The 20,286-nt window shown below is 37.8% G+C and overlaps 1 protein-coding gene across 2 annotated transcripts in view; it reads left to right on the forward strand.

The window, feature by feature from the left end:
• vars1 (valyl-tRNA synthetase 1) overlaps positions 1–20,286 on the forward strand; it is a 41,495-nt gene that overhangs the window by 18,443 nt on the left and 2,766 nt on the right. Inside the window, 12 exon segments of one of the 2 annotated variants that reach the window (NM_001311346.2) lie at positions 2,603–2,761; positions 2,850–2,940; positions 6,314–6,419; positions 6,541–6,611; positions 9,073–9,198; positions 9,313–9,417; positions 10,811–10,879; positions 10,982–11,060; positions 11,636–11,763; positions 11,875–12,030; positions 14,724–14,942; positions 17,027–17,138. In NM_001311346.2, the coding sequence (NP_001298275.2) occupies positions 2,603–2,761; positions 2,850–2,940; positions 6,314–6,419; positions 6,541–6,611; positions 9,073–9,198; positions 9,313–9,417; positions 10,811–10,879; positions 10,982–11,060; positions 11,636–11,763; positions 11,875–12,030; positions 14,724–14,942; positions 17,027–17,138 (1,421 nt within the window). 2 annotated transcript variants of the gene reach the window in all.

The following is a 20,286-nucleotide window of genomic DNA, read 5'->3' on the forward strand; positions in this document are numbered from 1 at the left end:
ATATTTGCACTCTTTCAACATAAAGGTTTACCATTGCACAACAAGAATTGTGATTTAACTTTTCAACTATGAAAACAAGTTTTACAAAGATATATTTTGCCACTGAATATTCAAAACTTAAGGTCGTGAACTAGCAGTGTTATGCTGCTTTGAAACATCACTTTCACTGTAAACAACAGGCTAATAAAAAATATAACAAACCAGCAATCTTCTTGCTGTGAGGTGGTCATACTACCCACTGTGCCACCGAACACCCATTATTTTTATCATTATTATTATTATTAATATTATTATTATAATTAAATAAAAATTAACAGGAGGAGGTGTTTAAAACCTTCGTTCTCCGTGACACTAGGATGAATATCTTTGCAGATGAACAATGCAATCACATCCGTTATTGGCGTAGAGCGAGCAGAACTGTTGCGCATGGTAAAAAACTTGCAATGCTGTTCTCACCACTTTTGGAGCTGGTAGCTACAGTGAAGCAGTGCAGGAAGCAGGGGATGCAGGAACACTGGAAGATACTTTCACAACAACACCGTGGCGCCGCTTCAAGTGAGATTTCAGATTAGTCGTACTGCCCGCGTATTTACAGATGCGCGGCACATTTTGCAAATTGCATCTGTCCTGTCAAGTCCTCCATCCTTAAATCCATAATGTTGCCATACTTTAGATTTAAAACTCAGTGGGGAATAAAACGTTTGTTTTGCCTCTCACGCTTTCTGAGGGCGCTCCACTAGCTTCATCCGCACACCTGATACACTGAGTTGTAGTGTAAGTGTACACATCCGCAAATCCGTTGCTAAGGCATACTTAATGTAGGTCGATTAAATTATGCGCCAAAAACAGGTTGACAACACTTGTTAATAAATAAAAAATACATTCTAAATTAAAAATATAAGCTGTATCTTGGAAAAACCAATGCATCTCACAAAAACCGATGCATCTCGATTTGCTTCCAAAATTTCATTCATCCTCTGCTGCTCTACCGATGCACTCGCATCGTGCACGCGCATGACCGCGTATCGATACATATCGGTTAATCTTCCCATCCCTAGTCTATAGGGACCACCTGCTGGATTAGCATTTTTTCACTATACTATATGTTTCTTACAATCATTGTTTTTTTTAAAATACTGTAAGTTAAAATATCACCAGTTGAAACCTAAGTCGTGATGAGGCAACCAGTTAAACTCTGCGTGCCCGGTACCGGGGCCAAAATGACGAAATCGGGAGAATAACTATAGATTTAAGAGGTTTGTCTGCATCAATAACACCATATGACCTACTGGGTGAAAGCTTAGAATGTCTATTTTCAACTGATACACATTACTTTGATATTTGTTGTTTTGTAACGAAGTTATTTACACTTAACGGCTTTACGCTGATGTATCGCAAGCCTTGATCAGCCAATCAGTGACTGAGATATTGCATGACAAACAGGCAGAGGGGTGTCCAAAAGAGAGTGCATAAAAGTCACAGATCAGAAGCAAAAAAGTTGTGATTTCCCACCCTTCGGTTGAACTAACATAATTATTGCATACTACATGATAAAAACTAAATTCTTTTTTCTAGTGTCTCCTGACAAATGCTGTTAACAATCAAAACAATCTGCAGTTTGATGGAGAATACAGGGCTTAGAGTTATACACTTTCTAAATCAGGCTTTAGAACAAAAAAACTAAAAGCGGTTTGTGTTGAGGTGGTTCATCATAGGACAGACAACACATATAATAATATTTATCACTTTTAGCAGTTCTTTTTGTAATTTCAAAGGGTTTTCTGTAAAATGACATTGAAATATTGCATTTATTATACTGTATGAGGGTATGGGAAGAAAAATGGCATTTTTCTCTTTGCAGTTGGAATAGAATAACACTTAAATAAATTATTATTCTAAAAAAAAAATCCTTTTTCCTGTGTTTGCTGACACCTGCTGGAAAGAAAGAAAATTGTTTCCAGGGTGCTGGAACTTTCCAAGACACATTTCCAAACTTCAGTTTATATATATATATATATATATATATATATATATATATATATATATATATATATATATATATATATATATATATATATATATATATATAAATTGCCTTTTGTGTGTGTTTATTATAACACAGACAATATAAACAACAATTGTTTTCAATTTCAACTGTATTTTATGAAATATCAAAGGGTTTCCTTTCAAATAATACCAAACTTTTGTATTTACACCACTGCATGTGGGTATGGGAAGCTTTTTAAATCGGAAGGCCAAATTCAGGCGGAATTACACCAAATAGCCCCAGAGCTTAACTGGTTAACATGTATAGAAATAGTCTTAAAAGAGGTCTTAAAAGGTATTGATTTTCACTGTCTCATTCCTGCACATACCCTGCAATTGTTTGATGTTATAATTGTTTTTATAATATTTATTTATTAATAATTGTATGTATTGTAATAAATGTAATGTTGTAGTTTTGTAAATGTCTCAGACCATTGATTTGGCGGGACACTGCATAAATCGATGTAGAAATGTGTCATGAATAGATGATTTTCCCCCTTTGTAGCTGTTGCATTAGAATATCACGTTTTTAAATATGTGTATTTGTGTTTCTCAGCCGTTCTAAAGACATCGTAGAGCCTCTGCTGAAGCCGCAGTGGTACGTGGACTGCAGAGAGATGGGAAAACAGGCTGCAGACGTGGTCCGAAATGGAGAGCTCAAGATCATCCCAGACCACCACCTCAAAACCTGGTTCAACTGGATGGACAACATCAGGTGACCCATCCTAAATCTTAGATCAGCTCTGTTCTGTTGGGACTTCAAATCGTTTGTGCAGGGTAATACTTTTTCTGTTGTGTCTCAGGGACTGGTGCATCTCCCGGCAGCTGTGGTGGGGTCACAGGATACCAGCGTATTTTGTGACTGTGAACGACCCCGCGGTTAAACCAGGAGAGGTGAGCAGAAACACACAGCCGAATGCAGGATGAGGTCTAAATTAGGGATGTCAGATTTCACAAATTCAATTGTTCATTATCTTAATAATGCAAGATGTCTATTTTGGTGGCATAGACTTGGCAGGATGTGTAAATGACATTTAAAACACAAGGATCTTCAGTCAAAGTAAATTGTTATGTAAATAAAAGGCCAGTGAGATTATAGCAAGAATCAATGATTGATAATAGAACGATTAAATGTAATGACTAATATGTGTGCCGATAGCGCCGTCTCGGATATTAGAGAAAGATGCATGTATCCCTGTATGTATATGTATGCCCGAATATCAGAAAGTATTTTTAATTGAGTGTTATTTTCACCACAAATGTGCATTTAAATATTTTTAAGCCCCCAATTACTGTTGGATTTCATAAAAATTATGTAATTATTCTCTTGCTTTTTAATATTCATACGCAACTGTGTAAATTGCCACTCGATTAGGTGTAGAGCAAAGAGGTGTAGTCAAAGCATTTCTTTTTATTATAAAAACCATACATTTTTATTTTATTTATTCATCCAGAATTCTACAGAGTTCAGTATACCACTACTTTCAATTTTATGACTGGATTTTGCAATTCTGTCTTTTTTTTCAGCATCAAGGCCCCTAAATATTCATGACATATTAATGGCTTGTACCATTTAGCTGTTTGCCCACTTCTTTGCACTTTTTGCATCTCACATGGATATAATGTAAAAATGTATGTATTACATAGGCCTGTTCAATTTGTGTATGTGCCAGTTGCAATAGGACATCCATAAAGCCCCTTTTACACCGCCTGTTAAATGTGACCCAAATCCGATTCTTTTTTTTTAGTAAAGTTTATTCATACACTAATTTCGAGAGGATCACGTGCTTATGATTGACACGGCTGGCCCCGAGTCAAGCTAATGAACGAACCACCAATCAGGCTATTCCTAACCCAGTATAAATAACCAAACGCCCTACCTTTAGTCATCTTCGTTTTGAAGAATCCCCCCTTCCACCCCTTCTCCTCCTCTTTTCTAAAGGGCAGCACGGCGGCCCAGTGGCTAGCACTGCGGCCTCACAACAAAAAAAAATAAAAAATGCCTCCGACTTGGGTATCCACCCAACCGGTCAGTTCTCCCCGTGCTTGCGTGGGTTTTCCCCGGGTCCTCCGGTTTCCTCCCACACTCCCAAAAACATGAGACTAAGTAAATTGACTAAACCAAATTAGCACCAAATTCAATTCTGTCTGCAACACCACACCTTAGCAATCCTTACGCAGCAGGAAGGGGGGGGGGGGGGGGTTTCGAGATCTACCCGAGTCAAACTTACCTATTGCCCTGCAACGTGAGGGAGCTCCGGGCTCGGGGATCTTTTGAGCTTGGGGCTCTCTCCCTGGACAGCATGCCAAACTAGCTTATTATCAATCATCAGCTAAGTGTAAACTCTTGAACTCATATGTGGCACAGATCGGATCTGTTCTATTACTGTTTAAACACGAAAAAACCGCATGCATTCGGATATTCAGAGATCGGTTTCAGGCCTCCTTCATATGTGGAAATAAATCAGATATAGATCAGATATGTGACAATGCGACTGTCATGTAAACAGGTAGATCGGATTTATTGTGGCATTCCGTTCTGTACATCATTAAACTTGCGACAATGTGGTGCTTCTTCACGGTTTAATGACAGAAAGAAGAGGGTGTGTGGAGATGCCGATGCTGTAAACAACATCAGAGGAAACACAGAGGAGGAAAGTGGACATTCGCCAAAATTTGCTCCTACCACACCTGAGAACTCTCTCGTACCCACAAATTCCTCTGAATGGTGGAGGACATCATAAAGCATATAAACCATAAGCTCAAGCTGCGATGACGGCCATTTCCCAGCTCCTTCGCCTCAAAATCATTTTAAAGTTAGGCGAACTTTGTGTTGTAGCTTTTGCTTTTTGTCGCTATTAATCACGCACTGCGGGCTACACATAGAACAACTTTATTCTCTCCAACACCAGTGCGCACACAGGCAAAGGCTACATCTTCAACTACACAGTTCAGGGCCATACCATTACATAAACTGCATGGGGGTAAATCTGGACTAAACCACTCACTGCTTATACTACGCTTCGCATATTTCGCAGAGCTAAAAACAAGACAATTCCTTCCATCGTGGCTAGTGTGGCACAGATGCTAGAACCCGCCTTTGTGCATGTGCGACATTGTAAATTGTATGGCAAGTGTAAACGCATGAATTGGATATGGGTTACAATTAAAACAACGTGTAAACAGACAGGCAAACAAATCAGATATAGGGAACAAATCGGAATTGGGCTTCAAGACCTGCCAGTGTAAACGGGGCCTAAGAAAATTCCAATGTTAGCCTGATAGCATTGAAAGCTTACATCCCACCCTGCAAATAGCCATCCAAAGCCACACCTACTGAACACATGAGCGCACTCTAGACCCCATCACTCTAATGCATCACATAACATTCACCCGAGAGAAAACTTTATAGTACTGTTAGTAACATAGTTACTTGTTAGTATTAATACAATACCAAACTTAAAACGCTTGTTGACGAACTTGTTGATTGTCTGCTATTCTGTCTGAACTCGGTCCATGAACGCAGTGATGATGTTATACGTTTTGCACAAATATGGTGTCCAGAGCTATGCAATTAGATATTTTGTCAGGCAGGTAGAACAGCCAATCATAATGTTTAGACTCAGGCACGTGCACACATAGGGCTCAACCTGTGCAGTGCACATGCCCTTTTTAGTCTTGGATAGAAAGTGACCTTCCAAAATGATCAAAAGTGCCCCTGCGACACCCCCCCGCTTTACTAAACATTTTGATTGGCCATTTTTTTCTTGGACAAACTCCTTTCTTAGAATAATAAAATGCATAAAAATACATCTGGAACACTTAATTTAATGATTGCTATTACGATGTAAGGAAACTTTATACAAGCATAATAAAGATAAAGACAATCTGAAGACTCTATAGAAAATCACCAAATGCACATTTAACTTTTGGTAATGCCATTCATAATAAAGGTGGTGCAGTTTAACACACAGCACGACACAAGAACTCTGACTGATAAACTGATGCCTCATTCTGTTCTTCTCCAAGCATAGTAGTGGAGAGTTTTAATGAACTAATGCATTGTCACTTTATCTTTCCTTTTACATTCAATGTACATGTTTTGCATGTACGCATCTCAAAACTGTCCACGTTAAAATAACCCACGCTTAACCGTTGATAAGGTATATCAAGTTAAAGGCTTATGGAGAACTAATCTGTCATTGATTAATTATTGGCGTCTCTAGTCTGGATACCCGTACATATAGTGAGACTTTTGTGTGTTTAGGATGTGGATGGACATTATTGGGTGAGCGGGAGATCAGAGCAAGAAGCCAGAGAAAAAGCTGCCAAACGCTTCAATGTCACTGCAGACAAAATCTCTCTGCGCCAGGGTGAGAGTCTTTCTCTCACACACACACTCTCATTACAACTAGTCATTTTATCCTGCTTTGTTCGTGTCAGTGTTTGCCCTCTGGCGTCAATAAAGCGTCTTTCTGTCTGTTTGTGTTTCAGATGAGGACGTGTTGGACACATGGTTCTCCTCGGGGATCTTCCCCTTCTCCATCTTTGGCTGGCCAAATGAGGTCAGATAATAACTCAACACACACACACACATACACACACCATATCAATATCAGATTTTAAAAATAGCAGATTTTATTTTATATTACATTTATCATTTATATTTTAAATTATATTAAAACTTTTTTTAATAATAGCTTGAAATTTATAAATGTGCAAATTTATATATTTTCCAAATTTTTTTTTATTTAATCTTTTTTAAAAATGTAAAAAACTGACTTGTGTTATGCAGTGTTTATGTAATAATAGTCGGATAAATCATATGCTGTGTCTTGCTTCATTCTTTAATGAAAGTTATTTTAAGATATACATATTTATATACACATACACACACACACACACCGCACTGCTACAAGTGTGATATTGTATTTATACAACAGTTCAATGGCATATGTATAAATGGAGAGTCTCATAACTAGAGCTGTGTACCTACACTAGTCTCACGGTTCGGTTCGGTTACGATTATCATGCCATCGATTCGGTTGAATTCGATATCTCGGTGCATCACGGTGCATTGACGGTGCTTTCCATACACAGTTTTATATTTTCTTCACAGCAGCAGTTCTTGTATTACAATGTATGAATATATTTATATTTATATATTATTTGTAATACAATTTTGTCATTTAATACAGTCAGATATATAAACTGTAACTTTAAACAAAACGAGCATTAAGCAAATAATATGAACAAATATAAACATCCAGCTCAATTTCTGATCCTTGTCTAGTTCTCTTACACCTATTTGATTGGTCACACCCTCAACAAAAACGGTTGCGATTGGCTCTTGCGCGCTGCGCTCTTCACAGATGAGTGACACTGATAAGTGGCAGGCGACAGCGGCGATCTCACAGTTGATGTATGATAGACACGGTGGAGAAAACTCTGCAGACACGCGCTCGTTTCTTTATCCAGAAGTGACGTTGTAAAACAGCCGAGAGGAGAAGAAAAGCCACGGCAGCAGGTCAAATGGCCCACTGTGTGTGTGTGTGTGTGTGTGTGTGTGTGTGTGTGTGTGTGTGTGTGTGTGTGTGTGTGTGTGTGTGTGTGTGTGTGTGTGTGTGTGTGTGTGTGTGTGTGTGTGTGTGTGTGTGTGTGTGTGTGTGTGTGTGTGTGTGTGTGTGTGTGTGTGTGTGTGTGTGTGAGTGAGTGAGAGAGAGAGAAAGAAATGGAGTACTTTCATTCTCGCGATCTCAGTGAAATAGGGGCTTTTGTTGTATATGTCAGTGAAAGACTGATCCAGCAAACACACACAGTGAAATTGTGCACAGTTTATGAGTTTTAAGTATAGTTAGAGTGTTGTAAATACTCGCGATCGCGTCCCTCGCGACAGAGCACATATGAGGTAAATTACGTCAGTAATAATCGGTTATGATTATTACTGAACCGATACCGAATTGTCTGCGTCTGCATTGCGGTGCACCGAAGAAACGATTAATTTTGACTCCCCTACTCATAATCCTATTGTATGTGGAACTACTTTCTTCCACCATTCATTCACATCTGCAGCTGACGTCAGAATAGCAGGAACCGTTGCTACTTCACTAACATCACTTTAGAGCTAGTATATGAATAATTCTCTAGTGTAGCATCTAAGGTGATGACAGCAGGTGATTTTCCTCTCATTTTAGGACTATAAGGCTGAACCGCATGAAATACCATCAGTCTACAGAGATTTTACAGCATTTCTACATTGCAATCAGGAGATATAATAATTACCCCTGAAAAAGCCAAAGCAGCGCAATCACTACCAGACTGCTGTTGTGTTTGTGATAAGGAAAAACGCTAAACGCATGCGGGCAACTTTTCTTTCTTTCTGTTTATTGAACTAGTCTGCAGTAGCGAAAACGAGACTCCTCAGAAACAGGTGGCCTTTAATATAAGTCCCATCTCACATTCAACACACTACAATTACTATGGTATAATTACAGCACTATAACGTACACGAGAGAGATCCACTTCAAAAGTCATTTACCAGTTTTATAATGATTTGATCAGCTGTAGTTTAAAATTTCGCTATATTTTTCCTCCTCTAAGGGCTTATTGTGCGGCCTCTGTTGCCATCTTGTGGTTGGACAATGTCAACTGTCTGCTCAATGACAGACTAATGGCTGCAGACGTGCTATCTCTCAGAAATTGTAAATATTTTAAAATAGGCACTATCCTATATAAATAACTGCATAGTTGCAATCTGAACTACTACATTCTCAACTGAAAAAACAACATTATTTTGTCCAACGGCTGCAATATTTGTCAAACTGCGGAGTGTTCTCTGCTTGTTGCTCTATATGGGTAATACACAAGGGTGAAGAGGCTGGACGAGTGATGTTACTTGCAGAATATCGCACAACTATCAGATTTAGGAACCATAACCAAACTGTGTGTGTGTGTGTGTGTTTGTTTGTGTAATTCAATTCAATTCAAGTACCTGCAGTAATTGTGTAATTTGTTATGACATGTCAGTCTGAGGATCTGAGAGTCTTCTACCCGGGCACACTGTTAGAGACGGGTCATGATATCTTGTTCTTCTGGGTTGCTCGAATGGTCATGATGGGCCTCAAACTCACTGGAAAACTACCTTTCAAAGAGGTGTGTGCTTTTTATTTCTATATATTTCATGCATGTATGTGTGGAGTTTCTGGAGCTTCTTAATTGTAGATTGGAAGTCTAACAGACTGTTGTGTAAATCTGGTGTGTTTTCAGGTGTACCTGCATGCAGTGGTGCGAGATGCTCATGGCAGGAAAATGAGCAAGTCTCTTGGTAACGTCATCGACCCTCTGGACGTCATCACCGGCATATCACTGGAGGTAAATTATCCACTGCTCTTGCGTTTACACCATGTGGCAACATAAGCTGTCATTTATGGAGTCAGAATAGACTCAATAATAATTCAGGCAAAGGACACGATGTACACACTCATTAGAAACTGAATGAAACTGAAAAAAAAATAAAGATCAATAAATATCTTTTTTTCATTTTCATTCAGTTTCTAATGACACTATCAAGTCTTCATCAAGAAAACAGCTGCTTTAGAACTTCAAATGTTCAACAACCTTACTGTTTTATATGTCTTAACGATAAAAATGAAAAAAAAAAAGATATTAACTCAGGTGAGGATCGGACACGGATCTAAGGGCATGGTAACACAACGTGCTTACCACTGGACCACAACAGCGCTGCAATGCAAGTGTGGCTGGAATGATACTTATGATAACCCTGTAGGCTACACTGTGCTCATGGGGCTGCGAGACAATAAATAAGAAGAGCGGAGCTGCGGCAAAATAATGGATAAAAAGGGTAAGGCTATGGTCAAATAAATAAATAAATTGAAAAAAAAGTGCAACTGCGACTGCTGTTTTCTCCGTTCGCCGTGCTGGAGAGGAACAGTCTGCGCAAAAGAAGCGCAGAGTTGGTTTCATTGAATACAGCTCTCATCTGATTGGCTGAAAGGTACGAGTAGCCCTGACGCTGTCAGGAAAGTCTCAAAAATACACACACACACGTATCCAGGGGAGTCGTACATGAAAGAGGATTTGCACATTCTCATTCAGGATGAACTCGCAAGTTTTAAACATTCAAAACTTTTTGTACACTCTTATACATTTGCAAATGGTGTTTTGCATTTGTGAAACGTATTTTATGAAAATGTATTTTTATTTTGTGCACGTGAAATTTTTTTTGTGAATATAAATCAATATTTTACGCACGTGAATTTGGTTTTATGCACGTGAATTTGGCTACGCATGTGAACATCGTGTCTTTTGCTTGAATTTCTTTTAAAACTTATTTGATTCCATAGTCATTGCACAAAATAAATCTAGTGTGCTTGTGTGTGTTTCTAGGATTCATCACCCTGTGTAGGCCTAATGTCCCCACTAATATAGCAATAGCAGGCATTTTTTAATTTATTATTTTTTTTTTCACTATGCAGTAAATGGCTCATGGCGACCAAAAAAAGAAAAAATATTACTGGTATTGCTATACTTATGGGGACATTTGTTCCACACAATTTAATGAAAACATGGACCAAATACACACACATTAAATTGACAGATTTTGTAAGGGGATGGGTCTACGGATGGGGATGAGGACAGAATGTAAAATCTGTACAGTATGAAATAATAGTGATCTATGGCAGGTCCCCATAAAAAACATTAAAACCCAAAACCTATTTGTGTTTGTGTTTGTGTGTGTGTGTAGGGTCTTTATGCTCAGCTAGCAGACAGTAATCTGGATCCTCTGGAGATTGAGAAAGCCAAACAGGGACAGGTATAATCCATATTCTATGATCTCTTGTAATGTTTTGATATTGTGCCTTTTAGCTGCTGCTGTGCGTTCCTGTAACATGTTGTGTCTGTGTTTGATCTGTAGAAATCCGACTATCCCACTGGAATTCCAGAATGTGGGACTGATGCGCTTAGATTTGCTCTGTGTGCATACACCAGTCAAGGTAAAAAAAAATAAAAAAATACACAATCAAAAGCTTGTATTCCCTCACATCTGTTAGTGTAGTACCAAATAGCAGCTTTTGATACCGTGTCCCTGTAGTTCTTTTGTAAATATGTGTAGTAATAAAAAAATGTCAGTGTCTACATTAAAGATATTATAATAAAATGTAGATATTTGATTTATTTGCTCACCCCAAATGAAAATAATTGAATTATAATAAATGACAATGATAATAATAATAATAACACTAGTAATAATAATTGTTGTGGTTGTTGTTATTATTAATAAATATAGTTGATGTTAAATAGTTATACAATGTAATATAGATATAGTATAGATTTATTATTAATAATATTAATAGCTATTATAACATTTTTAATACTCTTATTCTAATAATAAAACATTCCGCTCAGTGTCTACAGTAGTTACAGGAAAGCATTTTTTTTTTCTTCCTTAGCCAAGATGATAATGATGATGATTATTAATAATTACAAGAACATCCAGATCAGTGCCTCCAGTGGTTACAGTCATGGTTACAGTATTATTTTCATCATCTTCAATTCTCATTTCTTTCAGGTCGAGACATTAATCTGGATGTTAACAGGATTCTGGGATACAGGCATTTCTGTAACAAGCTGTGGAACGCTGTGAAGTTCGCCATGAGGACTCTGGGAGAGGGGTTTGTGCCTTGTGAGAAAGCTCAGGTGAGACAGGAGGATGTGATGGACATGCTAACTGTGTACACTACATCTGACTGCTCTGTTCTGCTACATCCTCGGCTCATTTCTGAACACGTTTGTTTGTTTTTTTTTCAGCTGTGTGGAAGTGAAAGTGTCTCTGATCGCTGGATTCTGTCTCGCCTGAGCGCAGCAGTAGCGTTGTGTGATGGCGGATTTAAGGCCTACGACTTTCCCACAATCACCACTGCCATCTACAATTTCTGGCTGTATGAGCTCTGTGACGTCTATTTGGTAATGACAGCACACACATTAGCTACACAGCCTTGCTTCTGGCTTCTTCGTGTGTATATTTAACTTAAATGTGACACAGCAGGTTGATAATGCTGTTTTTATGCATCTGTTTGTTTTCAGATGTTAAGTGTTGAAAGTTTTTATTAAAAACAATTATGTTAGAAAAAGATACAAATTTACAAAAGGTTTTTTTTTTGTTTGACACTTATTTTTTGTCTGCAATTATTGTATATATTTAAATGTTCTGTTCTAAATATAATTTTTTTTCTCTTGTACTGAGCCATAAATCTCCTCTTGGACAACTAAATTTCACAGATTTATCCCCATCTATTTTCTAAAATAATTTTAAAATATCATATCAATGTCTCTCAAGCTACCAAATATGATTCTTTTGAAGGTTCACCTTTTGACTAATGCGTCAAAAAAAGGAATTTAAGAGAAATTTAAACCTGACTTCTTCCATTGTTTATTTTTGTGTGCTAGAAATGGATGTAAATCAACACTTTTATTAAATAATACCTCATTTGCATGTTTAAACATGACATTTTAGAAAACTTGTTATACATTTTCTTTTCCAGTTTGTACCTTAATCAGTCAACTGGAGTTTGGTGATTTAATTCTATATGTTTATATATGAAGAGTTTTGTTGCAAAACGAGATATATCTATTTTGAGAAATGTTGGTTATTTGACATTATTATTTAAGACATCAACAGTCAAGTTCATTCACATTTTTTGTACATTAAACTATTATTTGAGCTCAGTGAAGGCCAGGAACACTATATTTTCAAATCCAGGTTATTTTTTTAAATATTTATTTTATGTCCATAAATAGTTAATAAATAAATTAAAAACCAAGCCAAAATGCAACATATTATCTTAACATTGTCAAACATCTGAAATTGGTTAAAAAAAACTATACATCATAAATGTATGGAATAATATATACAAAGATTGATTAATAATAATAAGAATCTGAGTTAACTTTTTTATTATAATTTTATTTTTCAAAACGCCCTATCCAATTTAGGCTATATTCTACTACAGTAATACTATTAAGAAAAGCGAGCGAATTAATGTTTTGTTTGATAAGTAAGATTAAGTTAGTTAGATAAACGACTTGTAGCTTGTTAGAGAAGGAGTGGAGGGCGGGAAAAAAGGTGCTCCCTGGCCTTCCTCTTCTACATTTGTGTTTTGTTCACAGACGCAGGAGTATTTTATTCTGGTCCACTTTTGTAGCGTTTTTATACATTTTTGTGAAGTTGAAGGCTTCATCTTCTTTCACTAAATCAATGAGCAAACTCGGAGCACTTCACTGGCGGCAACTCTCTTCCCCGGGGATGCTGAGCTCATGCAGCATCCTGAATGTTCTATAACCGTTATATCACATTTTTTAAAGAAACTGAATAAATTCATTTTGTACTAGGCCTAAAATGTACATTCTTAAATGTTATTAATGTCAGCAATTTACCCATAGATTAAGGTACAACTGAACAGTGATTTCCAATATGATATCCAAGTGTAAAAAAATGGCGTTTATTGCTTATATACATACATATACATATATATTTATATTTATACTTATATTTACACTCTATTCACCTGCAGTACCTTACCTTAAAGGTGCAGATTGGTGATCTGTCAAAATCCTAACCGGTTAGCATAATATCTTAGAAACGCAGTCTCTCCCCTGCTGTCAAAAGCAACGCCTTTTTGAAACATGAGCGTACACACCCTAAAGTCTACAACTCTGAAGGAAAAGCTGTATTATTTCTAGCACTTTACAGTTGTTTACCAACCAAAAATATGTCATAATGTGCAATATTTCATGCATACTTAGATCTCACTCTCTCACACGCTGTCAGACAGTATGCTTATTGTTTGTCTGGCGGCGTGCAGGAATTACACTTATTATTGAGCCATACTTGCAGTACATGCTATTTCTGAGCGAATATTCAGATTAGCATGGTAAACGATATAAGGAGCACGTCATAGGTTGTTATTGTTCAAAAATTATATGAATCTAAAACCAACTTCACCTCAGTAAAGCAGGACAGGCAGAATAGATCTATTTAGTTTTGTTTTTAAACTAAATGAAAATCTACAATATTGATGCTGTAAAAGGTCCTTATGAAATTGACAATGGTCACATCAATCTTTCACAGGAAGATTTCAGTGGCTGAACAACACTTCTTTGCATATAGCCCAATCATGACAACAAAATCTGCATCAGCTTTGTGGGACTGATATTGTTTTAAAACTTATCATTACCTGACTAAAAGAAACACTTTAGCCATGGTGTCATCCTTCTTCCAGCTTGCAAAACTAACTTCAATATTGATTCAGGATTTGCAAAAGTTTTGATTCTGCATTTGTGCACGCTCCAACGGCAGATCTGCATTTGCTGACAGACAGTTTGGGCTACTTATCAGAATTATGGCAGATGTCAGCCTGACAATATTTAATTGAATGAACATTTTTAGTTTTATGCCTTACCCAGAATACTAAAATACAAATAAATACATTTAAATTATTCATTCTAATCATTACTATTGGAATGTAAAGAGATTTTCAACCAGCACAGCAAAAATGTTTCTGAAGACAATCACCTACTGCACCTTTAACTTATTATATGCAGTAATAGTATTTGTGCTGTTTGTTAACCTTGTGACTTGTTTTTTGTCTGTCCTGAAGGAGTGTGTGAAGCCGGTGTTTAGCAGGACAGACTCTGAGGGTCAGAAACAGGCTGACGTCTGCAGACAGACCCTCTACACCTGTCTGGAGGTGGGACTGCGCCTCCTGTCCCCCATCATGCCTTTTGTTTCTGAAGAGCTCTTCCAGCGTTTGCCAAGGAGAAGGCCCCGGGACAGCCCTCCCAGCATCTCTGTCACACCCTATCCTGACACTGCTGAGGTGAGCAGAGCTCCGTACATTAACTATATGCAAATGCTGTGAAAAATATATAAGTTCCACAGCTGTATGCGCTGCTTGTTTCTGAATGAAGTGCTAAAGTTTGAGAATCATTTAAGGGGCCGGGGGGAACTTTTTTTTTATACAATCTGCCTGTTGGTTTACACAGTAAGGTGGACTGAAAACACAGATTTGAAAACTGATCTTAAAGTGGAAGTTTTTGAAGACGTGTAAACCCCTAAAAACGAACAATGGCATGATGCACGTGCATAGTACAAGTTTAGGGGAGATTATTAAAGGCAAGAGCAAACAAACAAACAACATTAGCGGAGTGTATCATACTGTATATCTTATATACACACACAGTAAATTATAATTGCCCTGCGTGTACTGCCATGACATCATTCTGAGTTGCCTCATCTGCATCTCAGCCGCTAATGTAGTTTGATTGTTTTGTGTAGAAATTAATAAATTAAAGGGATCATTCACACTTGTGTTTTGTTGAACACAAAAGAAGATATTTTGAAGAATGTTGGAAGTAAGTAACCATTGACTTCCATATTATTTGTTTGTTCTACTATTGATGTTAGTGGTTTCAGGTTTCAAACATTCTTTAAAATGTATTATTTTGGGTTCAACAAAACATAAATATTCAAACTGGTTTGGAACAAACCTAAGGAGAGTAAATGATGACAGAATTTTTATTTTTGGTTGTACTATCCCTGTAAGACACCCATAATTATTGGTATTAAAATTTTACAGTGTTATTGTCAAACAAAACAGATACATTTTTAAAAACTCTTATTTTACATGAAGTTTAGTTATGATTGTTCTAATGTATTTAGTAAATCTATTTATGATTGTTCTAATGTATTTAGTAAATCTATTAAGACAATTTTTTAATATTACATGTTAGCCTTGGGCGGTAAAACAGTAATATGGTATACCGCTGGATCTTAAAATAGTAACGGTGTCAGTTGCAATACCGTTTTACCGACTTAAAAAAACAATGCACTTAAATAGGAGACAAGTATTAAATTATAAATATTATTTACTTAATGCCTAAAAATGCGTAAGCGTGATTGTCTTCACGGGACAGTGTGGAGGAAGAGAGAGAGAGAGGTGAGGTAAAATGGCGAGTCGCGCACCAAGTGACCTGGTGTGTGTGTGTGTGTGTGTGTGTGTGTGTGTATAAATAAGACAGCATGCTGTGTGTCGCTTGGTGCTCTCTCTCTCTCTCTATGTGTAAACACACATACACACACACACACACACACACACACACACACACACACACAGACGCATGCGCGCTCAGGAGCGACATTGACCAGGCAACCGCCCCCTTTCAAGTTACCGACTGCTCCCGCACTTTATTCGGAAACACACACACAGAGAGAGAAAGTGTGGTGCTGTGCGTCTTTCTCTCTCTCTCTCTCTCTCTTTCTCTCTCTCGCTCTCGCTCTCTCTCTCTCTCTCTCTCTCTCTCTCTCTGTGTGTGTGTGAAAGCGTCCCACGCAGATCTCTAAAACGAACAAGGCAGACAGGTGACCGTGAAGGTCGCATATATGTTATTCAGTTTCTGAATGGTTTTGGCATAAGCCAACAGTTTGGTGACGCTGTCTGAGCCTTATGTCATTTTTGTTTTTATTAAGCACGGTAATACCGGATACCGAGGTTAAATAGGGAGGAGGTTTGACGGTATCACAATTTGGATACCTCCCAAGCCTATTACATGTATTAATAACAAAATGTTTGCATAATTGTGCAGCAAACCTGTTTTTTTCCTTTATATAATTATTATTATTATTCAGAAATAGTTCTATTTAATCCTGCTTCAGAAAAAATGCGTCCTCTTTTTTTTTTGTTTGGATGAAACCAACAAAAAACATCCTTAGATAGTGAATGCTCTAGACTTTGATGTGCCAGTATAATGAATTTTATGATGTTTTTTTTTTTTTTCATCATTCATCACTGAAATTGGTGTATGAAGATGACTGGAATAAAAACATCGTCATGAACAGTTTCTGTGTGTTGTGCACCATTTCTGCTGTTTGCTGTTCTGACTGCTGTGTTTGTTCTGCTTGTAGTTCTGCTGGCACAGTGAGGATGTGGACCGTCAGATGGAGTTTGTCATGTCTGTGGTCAGAACCATTCGCTCACTCAGGGCTGATTACAACCTGACTAAGACTCGCGCTGACTGTGAGACATCACACACTACACTGTACTGCACTACACACTCATAACAGACTGACTGTGAGAAATCGCACACTACACTGCACAGTACTCATGGCACATACACTACCTGACAAAATCTTGTTGTTTATCCCAATTGTAAGTGCAACAAATAATACCTCGACTTCTAGTAGATCATTTGGAAAAGTAGAAGGTAGAAAAGTGGTGAAGGAATAATCATGGTTTGGGGTCACATTCAGTATGGGAGTGTGCGAGAGATCTGCAGAGTGGATGACAACATCAACAGCCTGAGGTATCAAGACATTTGTGCACCACATTACATCACAAACCACAGGAGAGGGCAAATTCTTCAGCAGGATAGCGCTCCTTCTCATACTTCAGCCTCCACATCAAAGATCCTGAAAGCAAAGAAGGTCACAGTGCTCCAGGATTGGCCAGCCCAATTACCAGATTTGAACCTTATTGAGCATTTCTGGGGTAAGATGGCAAAGGAAGCATTCAAGATAAATACAAAGAATCTTGATGAACTCTGGGAGTCCTGCGAGAACGCTTTCTTTGCCATTCCAGATGACTTTATTAATAAGTTATTTGAGTCATTGCAGAGATGGATGCGGTCCTCCAAGCTCATGGGAGTCATACACAATATTAATTATTTTTCCATTGCAGCATGACTTTATATTCTATACTGTACATTATTTCTGTTAAATGACAAGACTTTTGTGTGAGCAAAGTCAGACCTTACTGTCCTAATGAAATAATTCAAAATCAAGGCATGATCATATTTAATTTTGGTAAAATAAGCGTAATCTAGAGGCTTTTGCCTTTCATATAAGCCACTTCTGATACCAAATGATCAACTAGAAGTCAAGTTATTTGTTGTTCCTAAAACTCGGAAAGGCCACAAGACATTTGTCAGGTAGTGTAGTGTAGAGTCCACTAGAGATGGACCAGTCAATACCTATAAGAACTAGGAATCTAGGTATGTGTGTGACTAGGTTATACACGTGCACAATTACATGTACATTTTAAAGAGCCCATATTATACATGAAATAGGGTCATATTTTGGTTGTAAGGGTCTCCAACAACAGTCTAATATGCATGCAAGGTCAAAAAACACTTTCATGGTCTTATAATCTGCATTTATTTTTACCTAATTATCCCAGCGACTCCTGTATGAATCGTCCAGTGATTCATTTGTTCCCAAACCCCTCCTTAACGCGAAGCTAATCTGCGCTGATTGGACCAATGACAGTCTGTTGCGATTGGTCGACTGCCTTCAGTCAGAGAGTGAAATGCCAAACAGCTAATCAGCAATATAAAAGTAATCACATTTCATACAGGCTAGATAGTTTAGGCGTGGAGTTTAGCTGCCAGTGGGTCAATGTAAATACAGACTATGGACTTGAAAATACAGACAACTATTTTATTGAACAAAAACTCCAAAAACAGTTGAGATCTCCCAGCTTCTCACTCTGCTCTTTTCACAGACACACACACACATATTGCACACTCACACACACACGCACTTAACCCTGCTCCGGACGACAACGCGCGCACACACACACACAAACACACACACCTCCGGACGACAGCGCGCGCACACGCACACACAGATACACACACTACTCCTCGTCCACGGAGCTCCGTTAACAAAGCAGCACGCGTCGCGTTTTTAACGTGACTTTGCACGCGATAAGAGAATATAGCCAGTTAACCTGATACAGTACACGCGGTTACAAGTAACAAATCACAACTAAATACATTTGCAAGCTAGAGTCAACGAGGCAACTTTAATCGCACGTACTTACACTTGAGAAATGGAGGAAGAAAAATCCATCCTGACGTCCATCAGTAAGTTACTCTTTACTGATCCTTCCTTTAACAAACTCAGATGAAGTATTCTTTGTAGCATGTAGTTTCCAGTAGTTTCCAACTGCTTGGCTATAATGCTGTGGTTTCATCTTTGGGTAGAGACTCAATATATCCATCTGCAGTGTGACTTCAATCGACCGGCATGTTTGTGTGTGTGTGTGTGTGTGTTTGTGGGTGTGTGTTTGTGTGTGTGTCTGCGTTTCTGCGTCAGAGGGCGGGGCCTCAGGTTTGAAATCTCCCGGGTTTGCGCGTGCACGTGAATAACTTGGTTTCGTTCATACGTCATGGCGAAACACCTAATGAATCGGTATCAAGGCGACTCGTTTGAAGCATTATGAGTCGACTCTTTTATAGATGAATCAACAGTTTTAAACACTGTACACTAACAGATTTAAGCCTTAGCTGGATACTTCACTTCACTTAGAGCTGTGTTACACACTACATGGAGGGGAATTTTCAAAAACCCATAATATGGGCTCTTTAAGCATTTTTCCATAGATTTTCCGTAAACTGTGATGACATACACTAAATGTATCATTTAACCCAGGGGGCACTGGAGTTCTGGAGGGCCGGTGTCCCTGCAGGGTTTAGCTCCAACTTGCCTCAACACACCTGCCTGGATGTTTCAAGTACACCTAGTAAGATCTTGATTAGCTTGTTCAGGTGTGTTTGATTAGGGTTGGAGCTAAAACCTGCAGGACACCGGCCATCCAGGAACAAGTTTGGTGACCCCTGATTTAAACTGATTCCATTAATAATGTAAAACAATGCAAAATGATTGAATGTGACAGGGAAAACTTGATTGTGTCAGTGATTGTTAGTGATTTAAAAGGTTTGAGAATGATTTAAACAGAGTTGACATTTTCCACCATTTTACTGTTGGTCTCATTAGTATTGTTTATCAATATAGTTTTTTTTAGGTAGTTGCTCATATCCTCCATTTTTACATTTTGAATAGCATTACCATCATTCCACACAATCTAATGTTAATCTTCATGAAAGCATTTATCTTTCAATTTTTCCTTTTCTAAACTGATTCCATTATTAATGTAAAACAATGCCAAATGATTTAATGTGACAGGGAACATTTGATTGTGTCAGTGATTGTTAGTGATTTAAAAGGTTTAAGAATGATTTAAACAGAGTTGACATTTTCCACCATTTTGTGCAGTCAAGAAATGCACTAAATGTATTTTTTTGTAAATGAAATTACAAATAATGCAGAAAAAAAGAGGGTCCAAATCTACTGTTGGTCTTTCTGATATTAGATTGTTTATCAAT

Source organism: Danio rerio, chromosome 16 (genome assembly GCF_052040795.2).
Source record: "Danio rerio strain M-AB ecotype USA chromosome 16, GRCz13ab, whole genome shotgun sequence".
Taxonomy (NCBI): Eukaryota; Metazoa; Chordata; class Actinopteri; order Cypriniformes; family Danionidae; genus Danio; species Danio rerio.